Source organism: Capricornis sumatraensis, chromosome 11, assembly GCF_032405125.1.
Source record: "Capricornis sumatraensis isolate serow.1 chromosome 11, serow.2, whole genome shotgun sequence".
NCBI classification, from domain to species: domain Eukaryota; kingdom Metazoa; phylum Chordata; class Mammalia; order Artiodactyla; family Bovidae; genus Capricornis; species Capricornis sumatraensis.
In genome coordinates, this window is record NC_091079.1 from 57,473,227 (window position 1) to 57,496,140 (window position 22,914).

Sequence of the window (22,914 nt, forward strand, 5' to 3'; positions counted from 1 at the left end):
CCCTGCATTCTTTCTCAGTGAATGTCATAGACATCTGCTACGTCCTGTCCAAACAAAAACAGATCGTCAGGGACATCTTCAACTCTTGCCTTGCTTTCATTCCCTCTGTCCACTTCCATGTAATATGTACACACAAATACAAATACACAGTTACTCGCCAGAGTCTTAGATTCTGTCTTAGAAATGTTTGAATCCATCTCTTCTATTTCATCAAAACCTGTGTTCTTTGTCTCCCCGAGATGGGCATCACAGCTTCCCCAGCAGAAGATTATACCATCTAGTCTTAGGTTATTTCTACTTTAATCTACCTTTCTCACTGCAACACAATCTGTCTTTTCCCTCAAACAAATCTCTGGTGCTTACTTAACTGTCCAAAGCTTCTGTTAACTTCTGGCTGCTCACAAGTTAAAGCCCATCTTGAAGAACTTTCAAAAGGAGGCAGGTCTAGTCCAATAAGCCCCATAGCCCTCGACTCCCTTTGCTGCTGTTGTTCAGATTCATGTCCATTGAGTCGGTGATGCCATCCAACCACTGCATCCTCTGGCGTCCCCTTCTCCTCCTCCCCGCAATCTTTCCCGGCATCGGGCCTTTTCCAGTGATTTGGCTCTTTGCCTCAGGTGGCCAGAGTATTGGAGCTTCAGCTTCAGCATCAGTCCTTCCAATGAACATTCAGGGTTGATTTCCTTTAGGATTAACTAGTTTAATCTCCTTGCTGTCCAAGGGACCCTCAAGAGTCTTCTCCAGCACCACAGTTTGAAAGCTCAACTCCCTTGCATATAATTGAATCTGTGTTCACATTAAGCTACTGTTCTTTCTTTTTTATTTATTTAAAATTCATTTTGCTGTGCTGGGTCTTTCTTGCTGTGTGTGTGCTGTGCTTAATTACTCAGTTGTCTCTGACTCTGTGACCCCATGGACTGTAGCCCACCAGGCTCCTCTGTCCATGGGATTCTCCAGGCAAGAATACTGGAGTGCGTTGCCATGCCCTCCTCCAGGGGATCTTCCCGACCCAGGGATCGAACCCGCATCTCTTAAATCTCCTGCATCAGCAGGTGGGTTCTTGACCACTAGCGCCACCTGGGAAGCCAAAGTAATTTATTTAAGCCTGTTTATAGTATTGAAGTTTTGTTACAATTGAATATATACATGTCCATTTTCCTTTCAAGACTGAATTTCCTGGAAGGATAGGATTTTCTTACCTTTATAACCGTATGTCTGATGCACAGATGTACCCAGTAAATATTAATATTTGTTGATTGAATACTTTTGAATGTTCAGTAAATATGTGTTGAATAAAGGCATGGATGGAAAATAGATAAAATTATATGAGATAAATATAAAGGACAAGAAAGATGAATTAAAATAAGAAAAATTCTATAAGCAGGATGTCATCAACACCAGAGATAGATGGAAATATCAGAGATGAAGAATAAATCAAGTAATTCAGAATTATTTTTTCTGTTTTTAAAAATATTCATGGTGTACTAAAAATTGTCGTATAATATAGAGCTGCTGGACAGTGGTAAAGATGTTCAGATGCTCTGGAATTTAAATAATAAATTAATGCATATTTATCTCTTGTAACAACTCTTTAATAAGTCTCTTAAATTATAGATTGGCTAAAATCCAAAACAGCTCACTGTGATAGAAAGTGTATCTAAGTCTAGAATGTCCTTTAGCAACACTAGGCCATATTCCCTAAAAATTTTATATGTGTCATTTGTCTTTGTAAATGCTCAGTCGTGTCCAACTCTGCGACCCTGTGGACTGTAACCTGCCTAGCTCCTCTGTCCATGAGGATTCTCCAGGCTAGAATACTGGACTGGGTTGCTGTTTCCTTCTCCAGGGCATCTGCCTGACCCAAAGATCATGTCTCACAATGACAATTATACAAGCTATTTCCCAGTATTATAACTATTTCCATGTCAGTCACAGAACAGTTGACAGACACTTTGCTGGGAGGGTTGATGGCTGTACCTGCTTGCTGTTACTTCACATATGATGAGACTAGGGACAGAAGTTTTGCACAGCATTTTTCCGAATGTAGAACAAAATACATCTAGCTACCTGTCCTTCCACTGGGCAACCAGAGGCTCCAAGGCAACATCCAGTCATACTTGCAGTCCATGGTACATGTTTTGATACAAACAACAGCTTAGTACCAGTTTGTCACTTAAATTCTTTATATGGCCATGCTTTACACTGGAAATGAAGTGATTTTTCTTCTGTGCAGATTTTTCTTCTATACAGCAGATAACTGCAGAAACTGGTCAAGGGACAATGTAGCCCCCATCCCAGGGTGATGTTAGTCAGGGCTACTAGCTGTAGCCCTGAGTCCAAGCCTAAAAAATGTTAATTTTAGCTTGTGAGTTGCTCTCACAAAGCAACTCTTACAAATATACATTTTCTGACATTATCTGCCACCAATGACATATATCATTGTCACTGAATAAAATAATATATGGATATTGTATTATCCATATAATACCCTGATGATGGGAAAGATTGAAGGCAGGAGGAGGAGGGGACAACAGAGGATAAGATGGTTGGATGGCATCACTGACTCAATGGACATGAGTTTGAGCAAGCTCCGGGAGTTAGTGATGGACAGGGAGGCCTGGCAAGCTGCAGTCCATGGGGTTGCAGAGTCAGACACAACTGAGCGACTGAAATACACTGATACAATATCCAGAATAAATGCAATTAATAAATTGATGGCCTCATAACTCATTTACCTAGAGCTTAATGATGACAAATTTCTTACCTTGCTAAAAGTGGCAGGAATTCACTGCAAGTGAGGTTTTATTTCAAGTGTTGATTCCTAAAATGATTATTTTTCTATGTACTGGCACTTGCCTGGTAGTTTTCAAAGTTAAATATTTACATCTTTTAAGGGTATGCAGTGTAATCTATATGCACTTAAAGTTTCATGAAATATCTGACTCAATGTTAGTCTTATTTAAAGTTTTTAAAGTTTGTTTCTTCTTGATTTACAATAACATTTAATTTTCTTAAACAGTTTTTATTTTACTTCACTAATATTATTTAGATATAATAAAGCTTTTTTTTTGTTTGTTTTGGTTAATTTGTCTACAGAGTGGAAAAGTTTTTAAAACCTTAATTTGGATACATAGCTTTTTTTTTTTTTTTTAGCATTGCCATTTCAAATTAATGTAATTTTCTTTTTGAAAGTTGCACTTGTAAATGGCAATACCTGTAGGAAGAGAGTGACATTACAGCTCGGTTCTGTTGAATTTGTTAGCTACCCTATAATTCTGGGAGATTAAAGATTCCTCATTAAATGAAAGCAGCAGATCTAGGATCTTAGAAAGGCAAGACATGAGAAACAGTTTCATCAGGAGAGTGCAATACCCAGAGCCAGAAAAGTGTCACAGAATTTTTAAATTGTTATTGTTGTTTATTCCTTCGTTTGACAAGTATTAGTTTACCAAATGCCGGGCACCATTGAGGGCCCAGCTGTAAATACAACAAACATTCTAACTTGCCTAGTATAGGTGTAAAAACCCTAACTCTCCCAACTCAGCAAGTGGCCTGTGTGGCTAACACGAGTGTGAAAGTCATGTAGAAAAAAGAGGTCCCAGCTTTCACTGAGGAGAACAGATACACGTCACTAGTCATTGTAAACACTCCCTCTGAGTCCAAGTGACAAGAAGTCATTTGAACAGAGGAATATCATGATCTTATTAATACTTACACTACTCAGAATCAACTTGAATTTGTTGAGAATAGACTTTACATGGTTGGAGGTGGGGCCATAGTATGGGCAGGGATTCAAGGCTATTGCAGTAACCAGTCCAGTAGTTGATGGTGGCTAGGAGTGGGATGGTAGCCTTGAAGGTGATCAGAAGTGGTATAGTGTGAATCCACACTAAATCTCATTTGTAGTCATGACATCAACTTTGATAAGTTCAAGGAAACCTTGCTGCAAGACTTGTGCAATTGGCTTGGCCAGCCAGGCAGCCAAGTTCCTTCATCTAGTGCAATGCCTAAATCCACCCGAGCCTGGACTGCAGTTTTTGAACACTGGTGGTACTTTCCATCCTGGTTTGAATATCAATGGGGAAAAAAAGGAAAGAAAAAAAAATCAATGGGGAAATTTCAACTTGTCCTGACTTCTGGAATGGTTACAGAGATTCTGGAAATCCGCAGGTTACCCGTTGACATTTTGCCCACCCAATTCCAAGAACGGAGAAGAGATGGAAACAAACTTTGTCTTCTCACTTCCCAGGGTACCAATGCTTGCTGTTTCCTCACGTGGTCTGCCCTCACTTCCACTCTACTCTCCCATTCCCTCTAAAAGCAAGAGGAAGTGAGAACCTTAGCAGAAAGAGACAGTGACCTAGTTCCTGCTGTTCATTAAACACCCATTGCACCATCGTGGGGTGTCTCACTGGGATTTGATTCCATCTTGGAGGTAATATAGACATATTTTGGATGCTCAGTACAGCTGAAAAGATTTTACCTGAGAAACTGGAAAGTATTGGAGTTACCATTTTTTAAGATATGGAAGAATGTGGCTTGAGCAGCTTTTGGTAGAGAAAGCTAGAGCTCAATTTTGGATAAATTAAACCTGAGATTTCCCTTAAATATCCAAGTGAACTTTTCATGTGTGCAACTCGATGTATGTGGTCTAATCTGGACCATAAAGTTAGGATTCATCAGAATTTAGATGATGATAAAGCCACAGGAGAGAAGTCATCAGGGGAACGAGTATAGAAGGAAGCTGTGCTTGGTTGCTCAGTTGTGTGACTCTTTGCAACCCCATGAATTGCAACTTGCCAGGTACCTCTGTGCATGGGGATTCTCTCGGCAAGAATACTGGAGTGTGTTGCCATGCCCTCCTCCAGGGCATCTTCCCAACCCAGGGATCGAACCCAGGTTTCCCACCCTGCAGGCGGATTCTTTACTGTCTGAGCCACTGTAGAAGGAAGAGATAGTCACAAAGTGATCCCGTGACATACTTAACAGTGTAGAGTTAGGGAAGGAGAGGAGGAACATCAAATGGAGTTGAGAATTAGGGAAAAAACAGTGAAGTAAGAGGTCCTGAAATCAAATGAAGAAAGGCAGAAAGGATGATCAACTCTGTTAAATGTTGCTTATAAAGATCAAGTAAGATGAGGACCCTTGAATTCTGAGATATGAAGGCTATACCGGAGGTCTCATAAAACAGTTTGGGTATCATCCTAGTAGTCCAAGGATGGTTCAGGGAAGAATGGATGGGAGACACGATCAAGCTTGTTCACCCACTCATTCATCAAACATGAACTATCTCCTCTGGGCCAGGTGATATCTGCAGCCTTAACTCTTTTTTAATCCAAAGTTTTCAGCTTAGTTTTAGAAGATGTAAGTCAGTTTGGGAACATATCCCAAATTTATAATTATAGTTGGTAGGGAAATGCAGTTTCTTTGCTTAATTGTTTCTTGGCTACCTTTACTGGGTGCCTCCATTAAAAGCAACATGGTCATTTATAATCATTTATAATAACAATTAAGAATGACATTTAGTTCAAGAACATTGTTTGCTATTGTTCACCTGTGTTCTCTCACATACTTATCTTAGGAATTTATGCAACCGAGTAATTATACAGGATTTAAAACTTAAATTCTCATCTTTTTAGTGATTTTTACTAATTGAATTTAAGTTTATAAAACTAACATTTTATGGTTTTCTGTGTTGTCGTGTATAATATATAAATTGTTGTTAAGTCACGTAAGTTGTGTCTGACTCTTTTTGAGGACCCCATGAACACAATATATGCATATGTTACATAGAGTATATAGTTCATTGGAAGAAAGTGTGAAAATTCAAGTGGTAATGAATTGTCTGGTGAAGGTGTAACAGTAAGTATGTTTAAGTAACCCTTTCTTTATTTTCCTAAGTATCTGTTGCTGTCATAATTTCAAGAAGGTACAGAAAGGCATTTGTAATTGAGTAAAACAATTTTTTATTCTAATTGATAAATTTGTGATTTACAAAAAATTTAATTCAACAAATACTGATTGAGCATTTTTGTACCAGGCACTGTTTTTGAAAAAGTTCAACAAGTTAATGAAAATAAGCAAAGTGAGATGATGGAGCATGACAGATGTGGGGCCTTCCGAGGTGGCGGTAGTGGTAAAGAACCCACCTGCCAATGCAGGAGACATAGAAGACATAGGTTTGATCCCTGGGTCAGGAAGCTCCCCCGGAGGAGGACATGGCAACACATTCTACTATTCTTGCTTGGATAATCACACGGATAGAGGAGTCTGGCAGGCTACAGTCCGTAGGGTCGCACAGAATTGGACACGACTGAAGTGACTTAGCATGCATGCATGATAGAGGGGGAGCTAACATACTGAGTAGTTGGGGAAGACCTCTCTAAATTAATGACTTTTGAGCTGAGAGCTAAATTAGAATAATGAGTCAACTAAACAAAGCTATAGAGATCTAGACAACAGGAATATCAGGTAAAAGGTCTTTAAGTCAGAAATGAGGTGGGAGTCTTCAGGGACCACAGAGAAGGCTAGGACTGACCTTTGGTCTTATTTCCAGTTTTATATAATTACTCTGTGCCTTGGGGAATGGGTTGCAGGAGGATTCATAGTGAAAGCACAAAGAAATAGGTAGGAAGCTATTGGTATATTCTAATGAGAGATGATGATGGCTGGGGCCAGGGTGACAGTGGTAAACATGGAGAGAGGTGGGTGGTTTCAAGTCTGTTTAAATAGCATTGCTGATGGGTTTTTGATAAATTTAATATGAAGGGTGAAAGATAAGGAGGGCTTTTTAAAGATTTTTACTTAAGCATAAAAGTGAAAGTGAAAGTTCCTCAGTCGTGTCCCACTCTTTGTGACCCCCTGGACTACATTAGTCCGTGGAATTCTCTAGGCCAAAATTCTGGAGTGGGTACCCTTTCCCTTCTCCCGGGGATCTTGCCAACCCAGGGATGGAACCCAGGTCTCCTGCATTGCAGGCAGATTCTTCACCAGCTGAGCCACAAGGGAAGCCCAAGAATGCTGGAGTGGGCAGCCTATCCCTTCTCCATGGATCTTCTCAACCCGAAATTGAACCGGGGTCTCCTGCATTACAGGTGGATTCTTTACCAACTTAGCTATCAGGGAAGCCCAATATGCTTACTTAAGCATATTGATGGATAACAAGCATTTACTGAGACAGGAAGAGAAACAAGAGAAGGTAAGGATGAAATCAGGGGTTTCCTTTTGGCAAAGCTTATTTTGCATTGCCTTGTTATCCTCAGCTGAGTTTAATGGTCAGTGGAGAAGTGGGACTTGAGATAAAAGTGTGGAAATGATGTATGGATGCTGTTAAGAACCATCTTAACTGACTGGATAAAACCATCCAAGAAGATTTTTATGGATGAAGGTTGAATGCTTTAAATTGGGCCATGGCCCAGCAATATGTAGAGGTTGAGCAGAAAGGAGAAATAAGCAAAGAAAGCTAAGAACGATTTGAGGAATGGAATTAGGTAGCACTGTATGGGTATATGGCAGTGTTTTTGGTTTTGTTTTTTAAAGAGTGTGCTTGGAAGTTGATGGAAATACACAAATTGTAAAAGCGCTTGACATGAGAGGGAGAAAATATAAATGCAGAGTCAGTTTTTTCCTTCTGACAGGAAGGGCTGAGGCTGTAGGTACATTTGATGTATTTAGTGGAAAAAGAGAATTTTTGTATGAATAATTCTGTTTTTCCCAGTGAAGTATGGAGCAAGATTGTCAGCTGAGATTGAGAGCGTAGGAATGGAGTGTGGTGTGAGGATGGGATATTATGAAAAGGTATTTTTGGGGTTATTACATAAAGATCTCTGTGGAGTCAAATGCATGAGATGTTTTGAGGTACTTTGTATTCATTTATTTCACTATGATTTAAGTTACAAAATCTGATAGGGAAGTTTACTATAGTATGTATTCCTATCATATGTGGAGTGGGGTGCCATTGCCTTCTCCCCTATCATATGTAGTAGTCAAGAATTTCCAAAAAGCAGGAAGATTTAAAGTAATAATTTTTCTGGTTTGCCATCGGTCACACCACTCTTTACAGCCGTTGCACGTGGTGTCACCTGCTTGACCTCTGAGGGCATTTGACTAGGCAGCTCCTAGAGACCTGAATGAGATTAAAGTCATGTTAGCCAGGGTGGGAGAAGAGGGCTGATTTTAAAACTGTTCAGATATTCTGTAATACAGTCAAGTACAGATACAGACCACATAATGTGTTTGAGGTTCAAATTGCAGACTGGAGGTTAAATACAACTAATTGTATGGGAACTCCAAAAAATAAATTATGGGAATGACCCAGATATGTGACTTGAATTAGTGGGTTATTAAACTGATGAGTTTAATATAAGAACCTAGAACTAGAAGCCAATGAATCTTACTTTTTCTTTTCATTGATTAACAGAATCAATAAAATACAATTAAGTTAACTAAGTCAACTTTTTCTTGATAGCTTATTATGAAAAAGGCAGCAGATTTTCTGATTAGAAGCTCATCAACCACAAAGGCAAAATATGAACATGGATATTATCTAATAGGCTAGACGGGTTTTATGTTTTAAGTGTTTAATCAAAGAAAATTTTCAATCACCAGAAAATTAAGGGTAGCAAAAATGTTTTTCATGAAAAAGCAGCTAGGTATGGTTTGGGGAATAGAAATCAGGTGCTTTAGTCCAGGGTCACTCAAGCTTCACTGTGCATATGAATTCCCTGGGAATCTTGTTAACATGCAGATTATGACTCAGGAGGTCTGGGTGGCCCCCAATATTCTGCATTCCTGCCAAGCTCCCAGGTGATGTGGCTGCCACTGTGGCGGTCCCACAGCCACTTGAGTAGAAAGCTTGAGGCTGTCCAGAGGAAGTGAAGTCTAAAAAAAGACATTAAAAATTGACGCTAGGATCCAGATCCTTTTTCACCTCAACTCTCACATTCACTTTCTCTTTTTTCTAAGGGAGCAACTCTTAATTATTAGTGCAGGAAGATAGAAATCACTCCCTTTCATGAAGTGCTTAGAAACCAAAAAGATAGAGAAGCTTAAACAATAAGATTTCCCAAGACCCACTGTTTAAATCTATCTACTTGGAGGAGTGGTGGAAAATGGAATCTCAAAATTAGTTAATGGCACAGTTCTGTGGGATAGTGAAAACAGGTGCAGTCAATGACAGGATAAACTCAAAAAGCCGCATGAATGAGAAGGAAGGAAGTAGAATTCAGAAGTGAGCAAGAACAGAGGTGAGGGGTGGGGGTAGAGGTGGGGGTATAGAAAAGGTCAGCTAGATCAGATAATGAGCTGTTAGATAAGACCCAAGAATGAGCATGGGAGTTATTTTTTATAACTCTCCCCTTTGTGTTGCTGTTGCAACTCAAACAGTTCAGGTAACCTTATCTAAACAGGAGACAATCCAATAAAGGTGCTAGGAATAAAATATGAAACTGTATCTTGTGTTTGTTCAAAATGTGGCAAATCCAAATCTGAAATATTGAATGATTGACTGATGGGCTCAAAAAAAACTATAGTGATATCAGGTGTTGTCCAGAGACAGGAAACTAAAGCCAAAAAAGAAAGAGGTGGGGGAGGGGAGGCTTTTGAATGAAGATGAAGTAAGAACCTCAGAACTCCTGTCTAGAAAGAAAAGGCTGAGAGAAGAGTTTTGTTACTTGAGTTCGGTGAATGCAGTGAATACATCTAAACAAATGAAAAGCAGTGCTCTTTCATAAAATCATCTGCATCGTTATTCCATATACCTTGGGCTTTTTAGGCTGTAGGCATCTTGCCAAGCCGTTGCTTTTGCAGATGCTGGAATGACTTATGTGCATCTTGTTTTTTCTCCAGTGAATTTCTGCTCTTCCTTCAGGACTCACCTAAAGACTAATCTGCTTTTTTTGTCTAAACCCACCTGTCCAAAGTTAGGTACACTCTAACCCCAGTTCCTTGGCTTTTACAGCATTTCATACCTGTCCCTGCCTCTGTTATTTACATCCTTCTCTTTCTCTTGCCTTACCTTCCTTTGTGGGAAGGAACTGTGCTTTAGTAGTTTCTGCATTTCCTCAGCTGAGAGGCTGACACGTACTCTAAGCTCCATTTATGTTAATTGGAAGGGGAAAAAATGGAATGAATAAAAAAGTAAAAAGATGACAAGATTTTCAGCAGTGATTCTAAAATGGGTGGAATGAAAAAGAATTTGATTAATTCTATTTCAACAAGGAAATGCTGTTAGTTTTAAAATGCTTTCTAGGTTGGTCATAACTTTTCTTCCAAGGAGCAAGTGTCTTTTAATTTCATGGCTACAGTCATCATCTGCAGTGATTTTGGAATACTAACAGATCAAGACTTAGAAAACTGATAGATGATATTGTACTTTCTCAATTACTAAAGGATTTCCTTAAATACTGAGGTCTCTTAAATATAATCTTAAAGATTAAGTGAAAGAGGAGAGTGAAAAAGTTGACTTTAAAGCTCAACATTCAGAAAATGAAGATCATGGCATCTGGTCCTGTCACTTCATGGGAAGTAGATGGGGAAACAGTGGAAAGAGTGTCAGACTTTATTTTTTGGGGCTCCAGAATCACTGCAGATGGTAACTGCAGCCATGAAATTAAAAGATCCTTACTCCTTGGAAGAAAAGTCATGGCCAACTTAGAGAGTATTCAAAAGCAGAGACATTACTTTGCCGACTAAGGTCCATCTAGTCAAGGCTATGGTTTTTACAGTAGTCATGTATGGATGTGAGAGTTGGACTGTGAAGAAAGCTGAGCGCTGAAGAATTGATGCTTCTGAACTGTGGTGTTGGAGAAGACTCTTGAGAGTCTCTTGGACAGCAAGGAGATCCAACCTGTCCATTCTGAAGGAGATCAGCCCTGGGATTTCTTTGGAAGGAATGATGCTAAAGCTGAAACTCCAGTACTTTGGCCACCTCATGCGAAGAGTTGACTCATTGGAAAAGACTTTGATGCTAGGAGGGATTGAGGGCAGGAGGAGAAGGGGACAACAGAGGATGAGATGGCTGGATGGCATCACTGACTGGATAGACGTGAATCTGAGTGAACTCCGGGAGTTGGTGATGGACAGGGAGGCCTGGTGTGTTGCAATTCATGGGATCGCAAAGAGTCGGACACGACTGAGCAACTGAACTGAACTGAACTGAAAGATTAACAACTTCTTTCCTAAATGGCAACAAAAACAATGAAAGCATTATAGCCTTGAATTTATCACAAAGTCAGTAAATAGATATGGCCTTTACAAAAATAATCCATGTTCAACTATTCAAAAATTTATCTTTAGCCTAGCCTAGGTATGTCAGGAGTTGGGCTTCCCTGGTGGCTCAGTGATAAAGAATCCACCTGCCAATGCAGAAGAGACAAGTTTGCTCACTGGATGGGAAGATCCCCTGGAGAAAGAAATGGCAGTCCACTCCAATTCTTGCCTGGGAAATCCCATGACAGAGGAGCCTAGAGGGCTATAGTACAGGGGATTGCAAAAAGACTTAGCTAATAGCTAAGACACGACTTAGCTAATAAACAACAGCAGCATCATGAATACTCTTTCACCTGATTTTATAGCACACTAGTATGTTTGATGCAGGGTATTAGGTTCCGTATTTGTGATCCAAGTTATTGCCCAGGCCAGGCCAGCTGAGGCTAGAGAAAATCAATGAGTACGTATTGGTAATATATTGTATGTCATGTTTTATATTAGGCGACATGGAAAACACAGAAAAGGTATGAGACAGTTTTTGATTTAAAATTCTGCTTTGAGAATTAAAATCCAAAGTAGAAGCAGATGTCAGAGAACACATAGTGATTGCTGTCTTTAATGAGACAATTCAGAGAAGGGTGAGGATAAATAGAATACGTATTGTGGTTGAAATGACTTCCGAGAGGAGAGAGACTGTTAACAGGACTTTGGAGAAAGGATAAAGTTTAAGTAACCAAGGAGGGGAGGAAAGAAAGAACAGTCTCATAGGGGAACATTTCTGATGGCTTCAGTGGCCGAGAAATATGAATGGACAGGTACTAGAACCTTGCTTCTTGAAGTATGGTTATTCACTGTATGCTTCTGTTAGAAATGTCATAACTTGGATTTCTCTCCTGACCTACTGAGTCAGAATCTGAATTTTAACAAGATCTCCTGAAGATGTACAGGCATTTTAATGTTCCAGTAGAGTCAGCAGTAGAGTCAGCTCAGGTTGAGGAGGGGTGGATGGTAAGTGAGGTAGGTAAGTAAGTTATAGCCAGATTTGGGAGGGCCTAAGCAACCTGGAGAATCCCAGGGACGGGGGAGTCTGATGGGCTGCCGTCTATGGGGTCGCACAGTCGGACACGACTGAAGCGACTTAGCAGCAGTAGCAGCAGGCAAGGAGATGAAATGCAAATGAGCAGACATTCTGGAGAAAAGTAAGGATTTTGTTGATTTCACGGCTCTGCAGCGTCACAAGGACAATTTGCCTTACATCATGCGTTCAGTCTGTCTGTATAATGTCAAAACAGTGGGTGTAACTAAAATGATCTTGTGAGTTCACCCACACATGAAATTTTCATTCCAAAAATTATTTTAATTTTAGTAAACTGAAGAGGCAGTTTCCTCAATCATTAAGTCGCACCTTTGCTAAGACTTCCAAGGCTTTGTTTTGAAGTAGATTTTAGGTAAAACACTGCCACATCTGCCTCACATCTCTGTCATTTCCAGGAGACCCTCATATGTGCCTTGCCCTGGGGTGATCCTGCTATTTTCTCAGTACCTGGCAAAGCCTCTCTGTCCAGAAACACAGGTGTTCCCTTTGAAATCTGAGCCTCGTGCATTTTCCCTGTGACTACAAAGTCTTTTCAGAGCAGGTGAAGCACAGGAGTTAAAACACCTGAGATAATTTCCGAGTTGTAAGGAATGTACTATTTTCCAGTGCTTTTTGTACCAGATGACTTTGTCACAAAAACCTCATAGACTCTTTTAGCATAGATTGAGTGATTGATTGATCTCCTTGATGTCTGGCTCTTCATTATAGTTCTGATAATACCACCATCAGGGTGAAAAGAAGGTGGCTAAGATTTTACAATGAGGCATTATTTTTGGAATTTGAAGCTGAAGCATTGTGAACAGTCAACTATGTTACTTCCATTGAGAAACAAGTTCTTTCCTAGAGCTCCAGTTAATTGCTGTTGAGCAGATCACCTTGACGGCTTATTCCATCAGATTTGGGGATTGCACTTTCTGATGTAAATAGAAAACACAACAGTGGTTTGAGAGGGATTTCTGTTTTGACATATGATGGATATTTATAAATCTGTTTTTCCAGAAGGGCTGGCAAGGTAAGAATTATCTTTTAAAGGTGGTGTTTAGAAAGAGATTGGAGAAGGCAATGGCAACCCACTCCAGTACTCTTGCCTGGAAAATCCCATGGACGGAGGAGCCTGGTAGGCTGCAGTCCATGGGGTGGCTAAGAGTCGGGCACGACTGAACAACTTCACTTTCACTTTTCACTTTCATGCATTGGAGAAGGAAATGGCAACCCACTCCAGTATTCTTGCCTGGAGAATCCCAGGGACAGAAGAGCCTAGTGGGCTGCCATCTATGGGGTCGCACAGAGTCGGACACAACTGAAGCGACTTAGCAGCAGCAGCAGCAGCAGCAGCAAAGAGATAGTTCTATATGTTTTTGATTTTCTTCAACTGCTTGTACATTCACGAGCTGGGTAGAAAATCCTGATCATCCTTTTAGCTGTGTAGAAAAATTGCATGTGAAAGTCTCCTTACTTCGAAGATTTATCATTGGGTTTTCAGGACTAAGCTTGAAGAGATACCTGGTGTTAACTGTTTATTGAGAATAACTTCTTGTCTTACTCAGATACACTGAAGTTTTACTGGGAAGTTATATTGAAGGTTTTCAGTTTTATTTCTCTGTTTGGCACAGTATTAAAACTTTATCCAATAGCGATGATTCAGAAACAGTTCTCTAGAATCATAATTAGGCTTCTCTGGAGGCTCACATGGTAGAGAATCTGCCTACAATGTAGGAGACCCATGTTTGATCCCTGGGTTGGGCAGATCCCCTGGAGAAGGGCATGGAAACCCACTATAGTATTCTTGCTTGTAGAATCCCAGGGAGAGAGGAGCCTGGTGAGCTTCTATGGGATCACAAAGAGTCAGACCTGACTGAGCAACTAACACTTTGGCTTTGCAGTCTTGAAATTCACAAATCAACTTTTGCTTCTTAGTTAAGAAATAGCTCTATTGTCATCAGAACACTGGAGTGGGCTGCCGTTTCCTTCCCCAATGCATGAAAAGTGAAAATGAAGTCACTCAGTCATGTCCAACTCTTCATGACCCCATGGACTGCAGCCTACCAGGCTTCCCCATCCATGGGATTTTCCAGGCAAGAGTACTAGAGTGGGGTGCCATTGCCTTCTCCATCGATATGCAGAAATATACATCTAAAACAGACAGATGTCCATGGAATTCATTTTCAAATTTTATAGTTTCATTGTAATTTATAGTTTTCGGTAGGAATATAGGACCAGAGGTTTCAGCCAAGGTCTAGATGTCCAGTGTAACTGCATTTTCAAAACACTATTGTGCTTTGATGTTGTTACTTTGCCAGACAGCAGTGCATATTTTAAAAGTCCAGTAAGATAGTCAAGGACCATTTTTTTTTTTTTTGCATTTATCTTGAAAACCCATGGGTTTTCCAGGCAAGAATGTCTTCGAAAAGATTTATGTCTTTTCATGTCTCAGCATATCTTCGAAAAGACTTATCATAGCTTAAGCCACTTAGACGGGGTTTTCTGGAATGGTAGAAAATCTTGCAGTCATATTTCTCCCTGTTTAGAATGACATTAAACAGTTGCTAAATTATGTGAGACTTTCCAGTCAGTAGATTATTTCTATGTGCATTTAAAGGTGTCAGATCATGCTGGTCAATTTCTTATTAAAATTTATTTGTTTACTCATAATATTTTTTTCATTGGTGATTCTAAACTATTGAGTAGGCCAAAAAGTTTGTTCAGATTTTTTTCTGTAGCATCTTATGAAAAAACCGGAACAAACTTTTTGGCCAACCCAGTATATGAAATAAAATAGTTACATCTTCAGTGTCATTTAGAATATTTCCTTCGGTAGACTTAAGTATCATGATACCTTCACCAGTGTCATCAGTATCTTTGTGGATAAAGAGACATATGTCATCTCCATCCCTACCACTCATCCTTTTTTTTTTAAATTAATTAATTTATTTTAATTGGAGGCTAATTACAGTATTGTGGTAGTTTTCGCCATACATTAATGTGAATCAGCCACAGGTGTACATGTGTCTCCCATCCTGAACCCCCTTCCCTCCTCCCTCCCCACCCCATCCCTCATGGTTATCCTGGTATACCTGCTTTGAGTGCTCTGTTTCATGCATCAGACTTGGACTGGTGATCTGTTTCACATATGGTAATATATGTTTCAGTGCTCTTCTCTGAAATCATCCCACCCTCACCTTCTCCAACAAAGTCCAAAAGTCTGTTCTTTATATCTGTATCTCTTTTGCTATCTTGCATATAGGGTCATCGTTACCATCTTTCTAAATTCCATATATATGCATTAATATCCTATAGTGGTGTTTTTCTTTCTGACTTACTTCACTCTGTATAATAGGCTCTAGTTTCATCCACCTCATTAGAACTGATTCAAATGTGTTCTTTTTAATAGCTGAGTAATATTCCATTGTGTATGTGTACCATAGCTTTCTTATCCATTCGTCTCCTGATGGATATCTAGGTTGCTTCCACGTCCTAGCTATTATAAACAGTGCTGCAATGAACAGTGGGGTACACGTGTCTCTTTCAATTCTGGTTTCCTTGGCCTACCACTCATCTTTGAGGATTTATGTGTGAGGAGTCTAAGTACAGAAATCAAGCAGATAATATCACAAAACTTTACTCCATGCACTTTAATACAATCTTTAGTACTAATAATTAACTAAAAAATTCAAATTAATGTTTGACTTTTATTTGAAAAATAGTCTACTATTCTCTTTAGTTTTTGTACTAACAATTTTGAAGCCTCAATTATAAGAAAACGCTCTTCAGGCAGATTCCTAGTGACTAATTAACATTGCGTTCAACTCTGGTTTAATGTACTACAACAATAATTTTGACACTGCAAAATGACAGTGATTTCCAGGACAAGAATTGTAAGGTTACGTAAATGGACTTCCCAGGTGGCTCAGTGGTAAAGAATCTGCATGTCAATCATGGAGATGCTGGTTTGATACCTTGGTTGGGAAGATCTGCTAAAAAAGGAAATGGCTACTCACTCCAGTATTCTTGTCTGGAGAATCACATGGACAGATGAGCCTGGTGGTCTATAGCCCATGGGGTTGTAAAAGTTGGACACAACTTAGCGACTATAAATGTACAATAGTAAAGAAAATATATTTGAACATCTTTTGGAAGAAAAACTGTGACCAACCTAGATAGCATATTAAAAAGCAGAGACATTACTTTACTGACAAAGGTCCATCTAGTCAATGCTGTGGTTTTTCCAGTAGTCATATATGGATGTGAGAGTTGGACTATATAAAGAAAGCTGAGTGACGAAGATTTGATGCTTTTGAACTGTAGTGTTGGAGAAGGCTCTTGAGAGTCCCTTGGACTGCAAGGAGCTCAAACTAGTCAATCCTAGAGGAAATCAGACCGAGTATTCATTGGAAGGACTGATGCTGAAGCTGAAACTTCAGTACTTTGGCCACTTGATGCAAAGAATTGACTCATTGGAAAAGACCCTGATGCTGGGAAAGATTGAAGGCAGGAGGAGAAGGGGACGACAGAGGATGAGATGGTTGGATGGCATTACTGACTCGATGAACATGAGTTTGAGCAAGCTCTGGGAGTTGTCGATGGACAGGGAAGCCTGGCGTGCTGCAGTCCATGGAGTCGCAAAGAGTCCAACCCAGCTGAGCAACTGAACTGAATCCTTTTTAAGAGAGGAGCTATTCTTAGTATCAAAGAGAAAGAGTTATGTTACTAATGATTGTCTTTGCCTCATGTATAGGGATGCAACCTCTGGTAAGCCAGCAATATTAACTCTATTAAAAACTCCACTCCTCAACGATTTGCAGCTATCATTGACTGTTATTATAATAGCATAACAGGTATTCTGGTAGGAGTATGAATTGTGTATGCTCACCACATTTCACAAAGAAGAGCAGTCAATGGAATTTTCTGTATATGTCTAGATAGCTACATAATTTTCAGATTTTACAACACATTGTTTTAGTGCTAAAGTGAAGTAAAGTGAAAGTCGCTCAGTTGTATCAGACTCTTTGCAGCCCCATGGACTGGAGCCTGCCCTGCCAGGCTCCTCTGTCCATGGAATTCTCCAGGCAAGAATCATGGAGTGGGTAGTCATTTCCTTCTCCAGGGGATCTTTGCAACCCAGGAATTGAACTCAGGTTTCCCACATTGCAGGCAAATTCTTTACTGTCTGAGCCACCAAGGAAGCCCTTTCAGTACTAAAACTACTATGAATTTCAAGGTTTACTTTTAAAAGTCCTTTGTCAAGGTTTAAGGTTTCTCATATACATAACATACAGGAAATGATAGAGCCATTATGTTCAACTGGTTGAAAAATGACCCCGGAGACAAAGTATGTTAATAATGTTCTAAATGTTTCTTTTAGTAATAAAACTTAAATTGAAGACTTTTCTATGTTCTCAGAAGGAACAGCTTATTCATGTAGCTGGAAAATAGAGTGGTTTTTATTTCTGCACACCTCAAGTACCCGTTCTATAAAGAAATGGTAATTTTAAGTGTGGCTTGGCTTTAAATTAGTCCTGGGTGAATAGTTCAGAGAGAAAAAAATGAAGCTGGTTAGGCCATCTTGATTTAATTTGCAATCCTGAATTTAAATAGAAATGTATAGAGAGTAACCTGCATTTAAATGGGATGGGTATGAATTATTGCCTGTCTTCAAACCTGAAATATTATGTTGTAGCATAAAAATATATATTCTGCGCTGTTGTCATGTTATATGATAGTATTTCTTCCAGGACAGCTATATTTTCAGTGATTTTTTTTTTTAAGAATGTTCTTGATTCCTATTATTGAACTTATCCAAAATAGCAGGGCTTCATTAGATTCTTCAACTGATTACTTTCAAAATTGTCACTAATATTTATTAAATATTAATAGCAAATTTTAGCTGCATGCTCTTTGCCTCAGTTCTCGCATTAAAATAATGTTTGTCCCTGTTTTAGCATTATCATAGTTAATTTGATATGTTCCACTCCCTATTTTATTATTTTTAGTGAGTGTGATTTATTTTTAATTTTGGCCATATCCTGCAGCATGTGGGGTCTTAGTTTCCCAACCAGGGATCAAACCCACACCCCCTGCATTGGATGGTGGTATCTTACTACTGGACCACCAGGGATGTCCATTTTTAGGGATTAAATAGAAGAGAAGTCATGCTGTAGAAACAACTTGTCCATAATATATAGTCAACAATTGAATTTTAGTCCTTAAAGGAACCTGAATTGTCTTCTATCTCAACTGACATACTTTACAAATAAGAAAACATAGCCTGAAGCATTTGAATGATATGTTGTAGATTTTATTCCAGTTTCTACACAACAGATATGTAAACAAACTTTGGATATACAACATATTTGTGAACTTGGAAATAGTTGTGTATCTTCTCTCGAAAGAATCCATCAATTTTGTAGGAAAAACTGACGTCTAAGATTGTAGAATTTGTGTGTAACACAAGAGTAAATTGACCTTGAATAAGGGCCTTAAGAACGCCCTTAGCTGGGTGGTTCTTCTTTTGGGGCTTTTACCTGTGTAGTGACCTGGACAGGCAAACTTACAAGTCCCATGTCTGGGCTAGGAAAACACAAACAGTAGGGACTCCTCTTGCATCTCTCTGTCTGTTTCTGTGTGGTCTCTCCATCTTATTTTTTTAGCTACCTCTTCTGGGTAGCTGAAATCCTAATTTGTTGACTCAGGTCTTTTAAGATGTGTGTCTTAAAAGAGAAAGAATCAGATAGAGGCTTTATTTCCTAACCTAGCTGGGGAAATCTCACAATGCTATTCTGTTTGTTAGAAGGGAGCCACTATCTAACTCAACTTGAAGGAAAGGGGAGGGAATTCAACTCCACCCTTTGTGGGAAGAGTGTTTTAAAACCATTCCAATGGTTTCAAGGCCTTTTTTTTTTTTTCCTTCTCCATCTAGGAATGTTTGTGTTTTTCTTCTGGTACCTAGCTGCTCTTTGTGAGGTTGCTTTGTTGCTAGATTAGAAACCTATGGATAAATATATTTTCACTGTGGTGGTGTTGTTTAGGTGCTAAGTCGTGTCCAATTCTTTTGCGACCACGTGGACTGTAGCCCACCAGGCTTCTCTGTCCAAGGTATTTTCCAGGCAAGAATACCTGAGTGGGTTGCCATTTCCTCCTCCAGGGGGTCTTCCTGACCCAGGGGTTGAACGAGTCTCTGCATTGGCAGGTGGATTCTTTACCACTGAGCCATGAGTATGACTAAGATATTATGCAAGAACCTGATTTTCAAGATTGAAGGCGAAAATTTGTTTGTCTCTTAAGGACAACCTACTAATCAGCAAGAAGTAAGCTTGCTTTTGAGAGATGACTGTCTCTCTGACCACCTGGATACAAAAGGAAATCAGCATCTTGCTGATTTTTTAGGACTTCAGCCAAATTCTTTGTTTCTTACCTAATTTGTTTGGGTAAATAATGACAGTAATTTGAATTATGCCTTTGCATCATACATAATATGTAATTATAAAATTAGGTCTAATTTAAGTAATGAATTTAATTAATAGTATGTTCACATTTGGCAGTGTTTACCCGATGCTTATTGATAGCATACGTTTCTGATGTCTATGCCACAAAACCAGTCGTCTTGAACATTAAATATTAATTCAAAGTGAAATTCAAGTTTTTATGAAATCCAGATACTTTTATGCTGTTAATTTTTTTAGTGGCATGTAAATAGTCTTTTTTTGTGTGTGTTTTTGGTAGATAATAAAGATGTCTAAGTCTAAGTCACTTCAGTTGTATCCGACTCTGTGTGACCCCATAGACGGCAGCCCACCAGGCTCCCCCATCCCTGGGATTCTCCAGGCAAGAACACTGGAGTGGGTTGCCATTTCCTTCTCCAGTGCATAAAAGTGAAAAGTGAAAATTGAAAGTGGAGTCGTCCAGTTATGTCCGATTCTTCGCGACCCCATGGACTGCAGCCCACCTGGCTCCTCTGTCCATGGAATCTTCCAGTATTCTCCTAATTTTGTATACTTTTTCTTTTTCTGGCTTTGAAAGCATGATTTTATGTATTTCAGATCCACAGTTGAATTAGCAAGAATGTTTGTTGCAAGATTATATGGAGACTATACATAGAATGAAGAAACTTCCCTTCTTCACACATACTTTTTTTTTTCCTTTTGTTTTGTTTTCTAGTATCTTGTCCTTTTGACCTATAAGCATGGTTAGGTTTCTTCCATCCTTTAAAAGGAAATTCCCTGGTGGCTCAGATGGTACAGAATCTGCCTGCAATGCAGGAGACCCAGGTTCAATCACTGGGTGGGAAGATTGCCTAGAAAAGGGAATAGCAAACTACTCCAGTATTCTTGCCAAGAGAATTCCAAGGACAGAAGAGCCTGGCAGGCTACAGTTCATGGGGTTGCAAAGAGTGGGACATGACTGAGTGACTAACACTTTCATGTGAATTCTCAGCTCTCTGGCCAAGGATCAGACCCATCTCCTCTGCATTGCAAGGTGGATTCTTTTTTTTTTTTTTAATTTCCCAACAAAATTATTTTTTATTCTTTGTTCCTATATGAACCTCCAACAATTCTTAAACACTGAACCAGCAGGGAAATCCCTTAAGTTGCTCTTAATAATGAATTAGTACCGAGCTGACCTCATCTTCTTCGACTTCTCTGTAACATTTGAGCTTAATTGCCCACTCTCTACTCCTGGAATCTCTTGTCCTGTGCCTTTTATTATTTAATCCTCTTTCAGTTTTCCCTTAGCCTTTCTGACTCCACTTTCCCTTGTTCATTTTACTTAAACTTTTTTTTTTCTCCTCTTCAATTTTGATAACCCCAGAGTTTTCTTTACGTTTTTTCTCATTCTGTATCATCTTCCTGAAGGAATAACTTCATGTCTTTGGAGTATATTTCTTTCCCCAGAACCCCAATCGTCTATCTCCACTCTCCACTTGACATATATACTGTGTGTATCACAGACACCTCACCCATCAGCCTTGAAATAAGCACTGAAGTGCAGAGACATACACTTCTATTACAACAATCTATTTCTCTTTCTGTTTTTCTTTCTCACAGTTTGGTAATCTCATCAGTCTTCACCTTTTTTTTTTTCTTTCCCTCACCGCCTGCCCTTAGTCATCCATCAACTTCTAGGAATTTAAATTCCTAAACATTATTTCAGCCTGTCTGCTTTTCTCCAGTTTCACTGCTTTCACCTTAGGTTGTGTCCTCATTTTCTAGTTCCAGGCCTATTTTTCTATCCTCCTAACATGCCCAGAATCCTATAATTGTGCCAGTATTGAAAAATTCTTTGTTTCTACCACCCCATTCACTATGCTGCCTGATTTTCAAATTAACAAACTGAATATTAAACTCGGGACATATGAAATTATTTTGGTAATGATTTTGTAATTGTAAATGTTTCTTTATCAAGTATTTTTAAAGTGTGAGTTAGTCACTCTTGTTGAATATTTTGCATACAAAAATATATTTCTATTTTATGGAATTCAGATTCATTAACCATTCATTTATTCAGCCAACATTTACTGACCACCGTGTCCATATGACAGACATAGATAATAAGCTGAAGTTACAAACATGAGTTAAACAACTGTCCCCAAGCAACTCACAGTCCGTGACAGAGACATACAGATGAATGCTAGCATCTCAGTGCCGCGCTGAGTCTTTTCAGTCGTGTCCAGCTCTTTGCGACCCCATGGACTTTAGCCCACCTGGTCCTACTGTCCCTGGGCTTCTCCAGGCAGGAATACTGGAGTGGGTTGCCATTCCCTTCTCCAGGGCATCTTCCCGACCCTGGGATTGAACCCATGTCTCTTAAGTCTCCTGCGTCGGCGGGCGGGTTGTTTACTACTAGTGCCACATGGCAAAGAGCATAACAAAGCTCTAGAGTCCAAAGGAGGAAATGGCTTACGTTTAAGAGAAATGAAAATATGTCAAGAATGTATTACATAAAGTTGGACCATGATAAGAGTAAAGATCTGTCTGACAAATAATTGGGACAAGGATGTGTTCTGCAGAGGAAATAGTGCTAACAAAGGCAAGGAATAACAGGTTTTATGACGGGATATTGCGAGCGAGGATTTGGACTTTATGTGTACTGGGATTTGTTCAATGGGATTAGACAGAAGAATCACTTAAGTGTATTTGTGTCCACTTAGGCAATTCTTAACACTTATAGAGCAGATTGGAGAGATGTGGGATGGATGAAAGGAGATTCATTAGGAGGCTAGCGCAAAAATCTAGGTGAGAGATGGCGAGAACCCAGATTAAGATGCTGTCTTTGCATAGAAGTCAGAAAGAAGAAAACATAACTGACTAACTGTATACTCTAAAGAAATGTCCAAACTCTCTATATACATTATCCTTTCCTGTCTGTATTTTGTTTTTGTTTTGAATCGTAGACCTGGGATGTAGAACTGGAACGGTCTGCAGAATCCTGGGCTGAAACTTGTTTGTGGGAACATGGACCTGCAAGCTTGCTTCCATCAATTGGACAGAATTTGGGAGCCCACTGGGGAAGGTAGCTTAAAATATAACTTTTTATTTCTGAAAACAGAAGAGTTTGAAATGAAATACTTACTAATGCATCATTGTAAGTTTTCAAAGGCTTAGTGCCTAAAAGGA

The 22,914-nt window shown here is 39.3% G+C and overlaps 1 protein-coding gene across 1 annotated transcript in view; it reads left to right on the top strand.

The window, feature by feature from the left end:
• The window catches only part of CRISPLD1 (cysteine rich secretory protein LCCL domain containing 1), a 48,743-nt gene that overhangs the window by 6,088 nt on the left and 19,741 nt on the right, over nucleotides 1-22,914 (top strand). Inside the window, exon 2 of the mRNA XM_068983600.1 lies at nucleotides 22,692-22,810. Coding sequence (XP_068839701.1) covers nucleotides 22,692-22,810 — 119 coding nt within the window. The remainder of the gene's footprint in view (nucleotides 1-22,691; nucleotides 22,811-22,914) is intronic.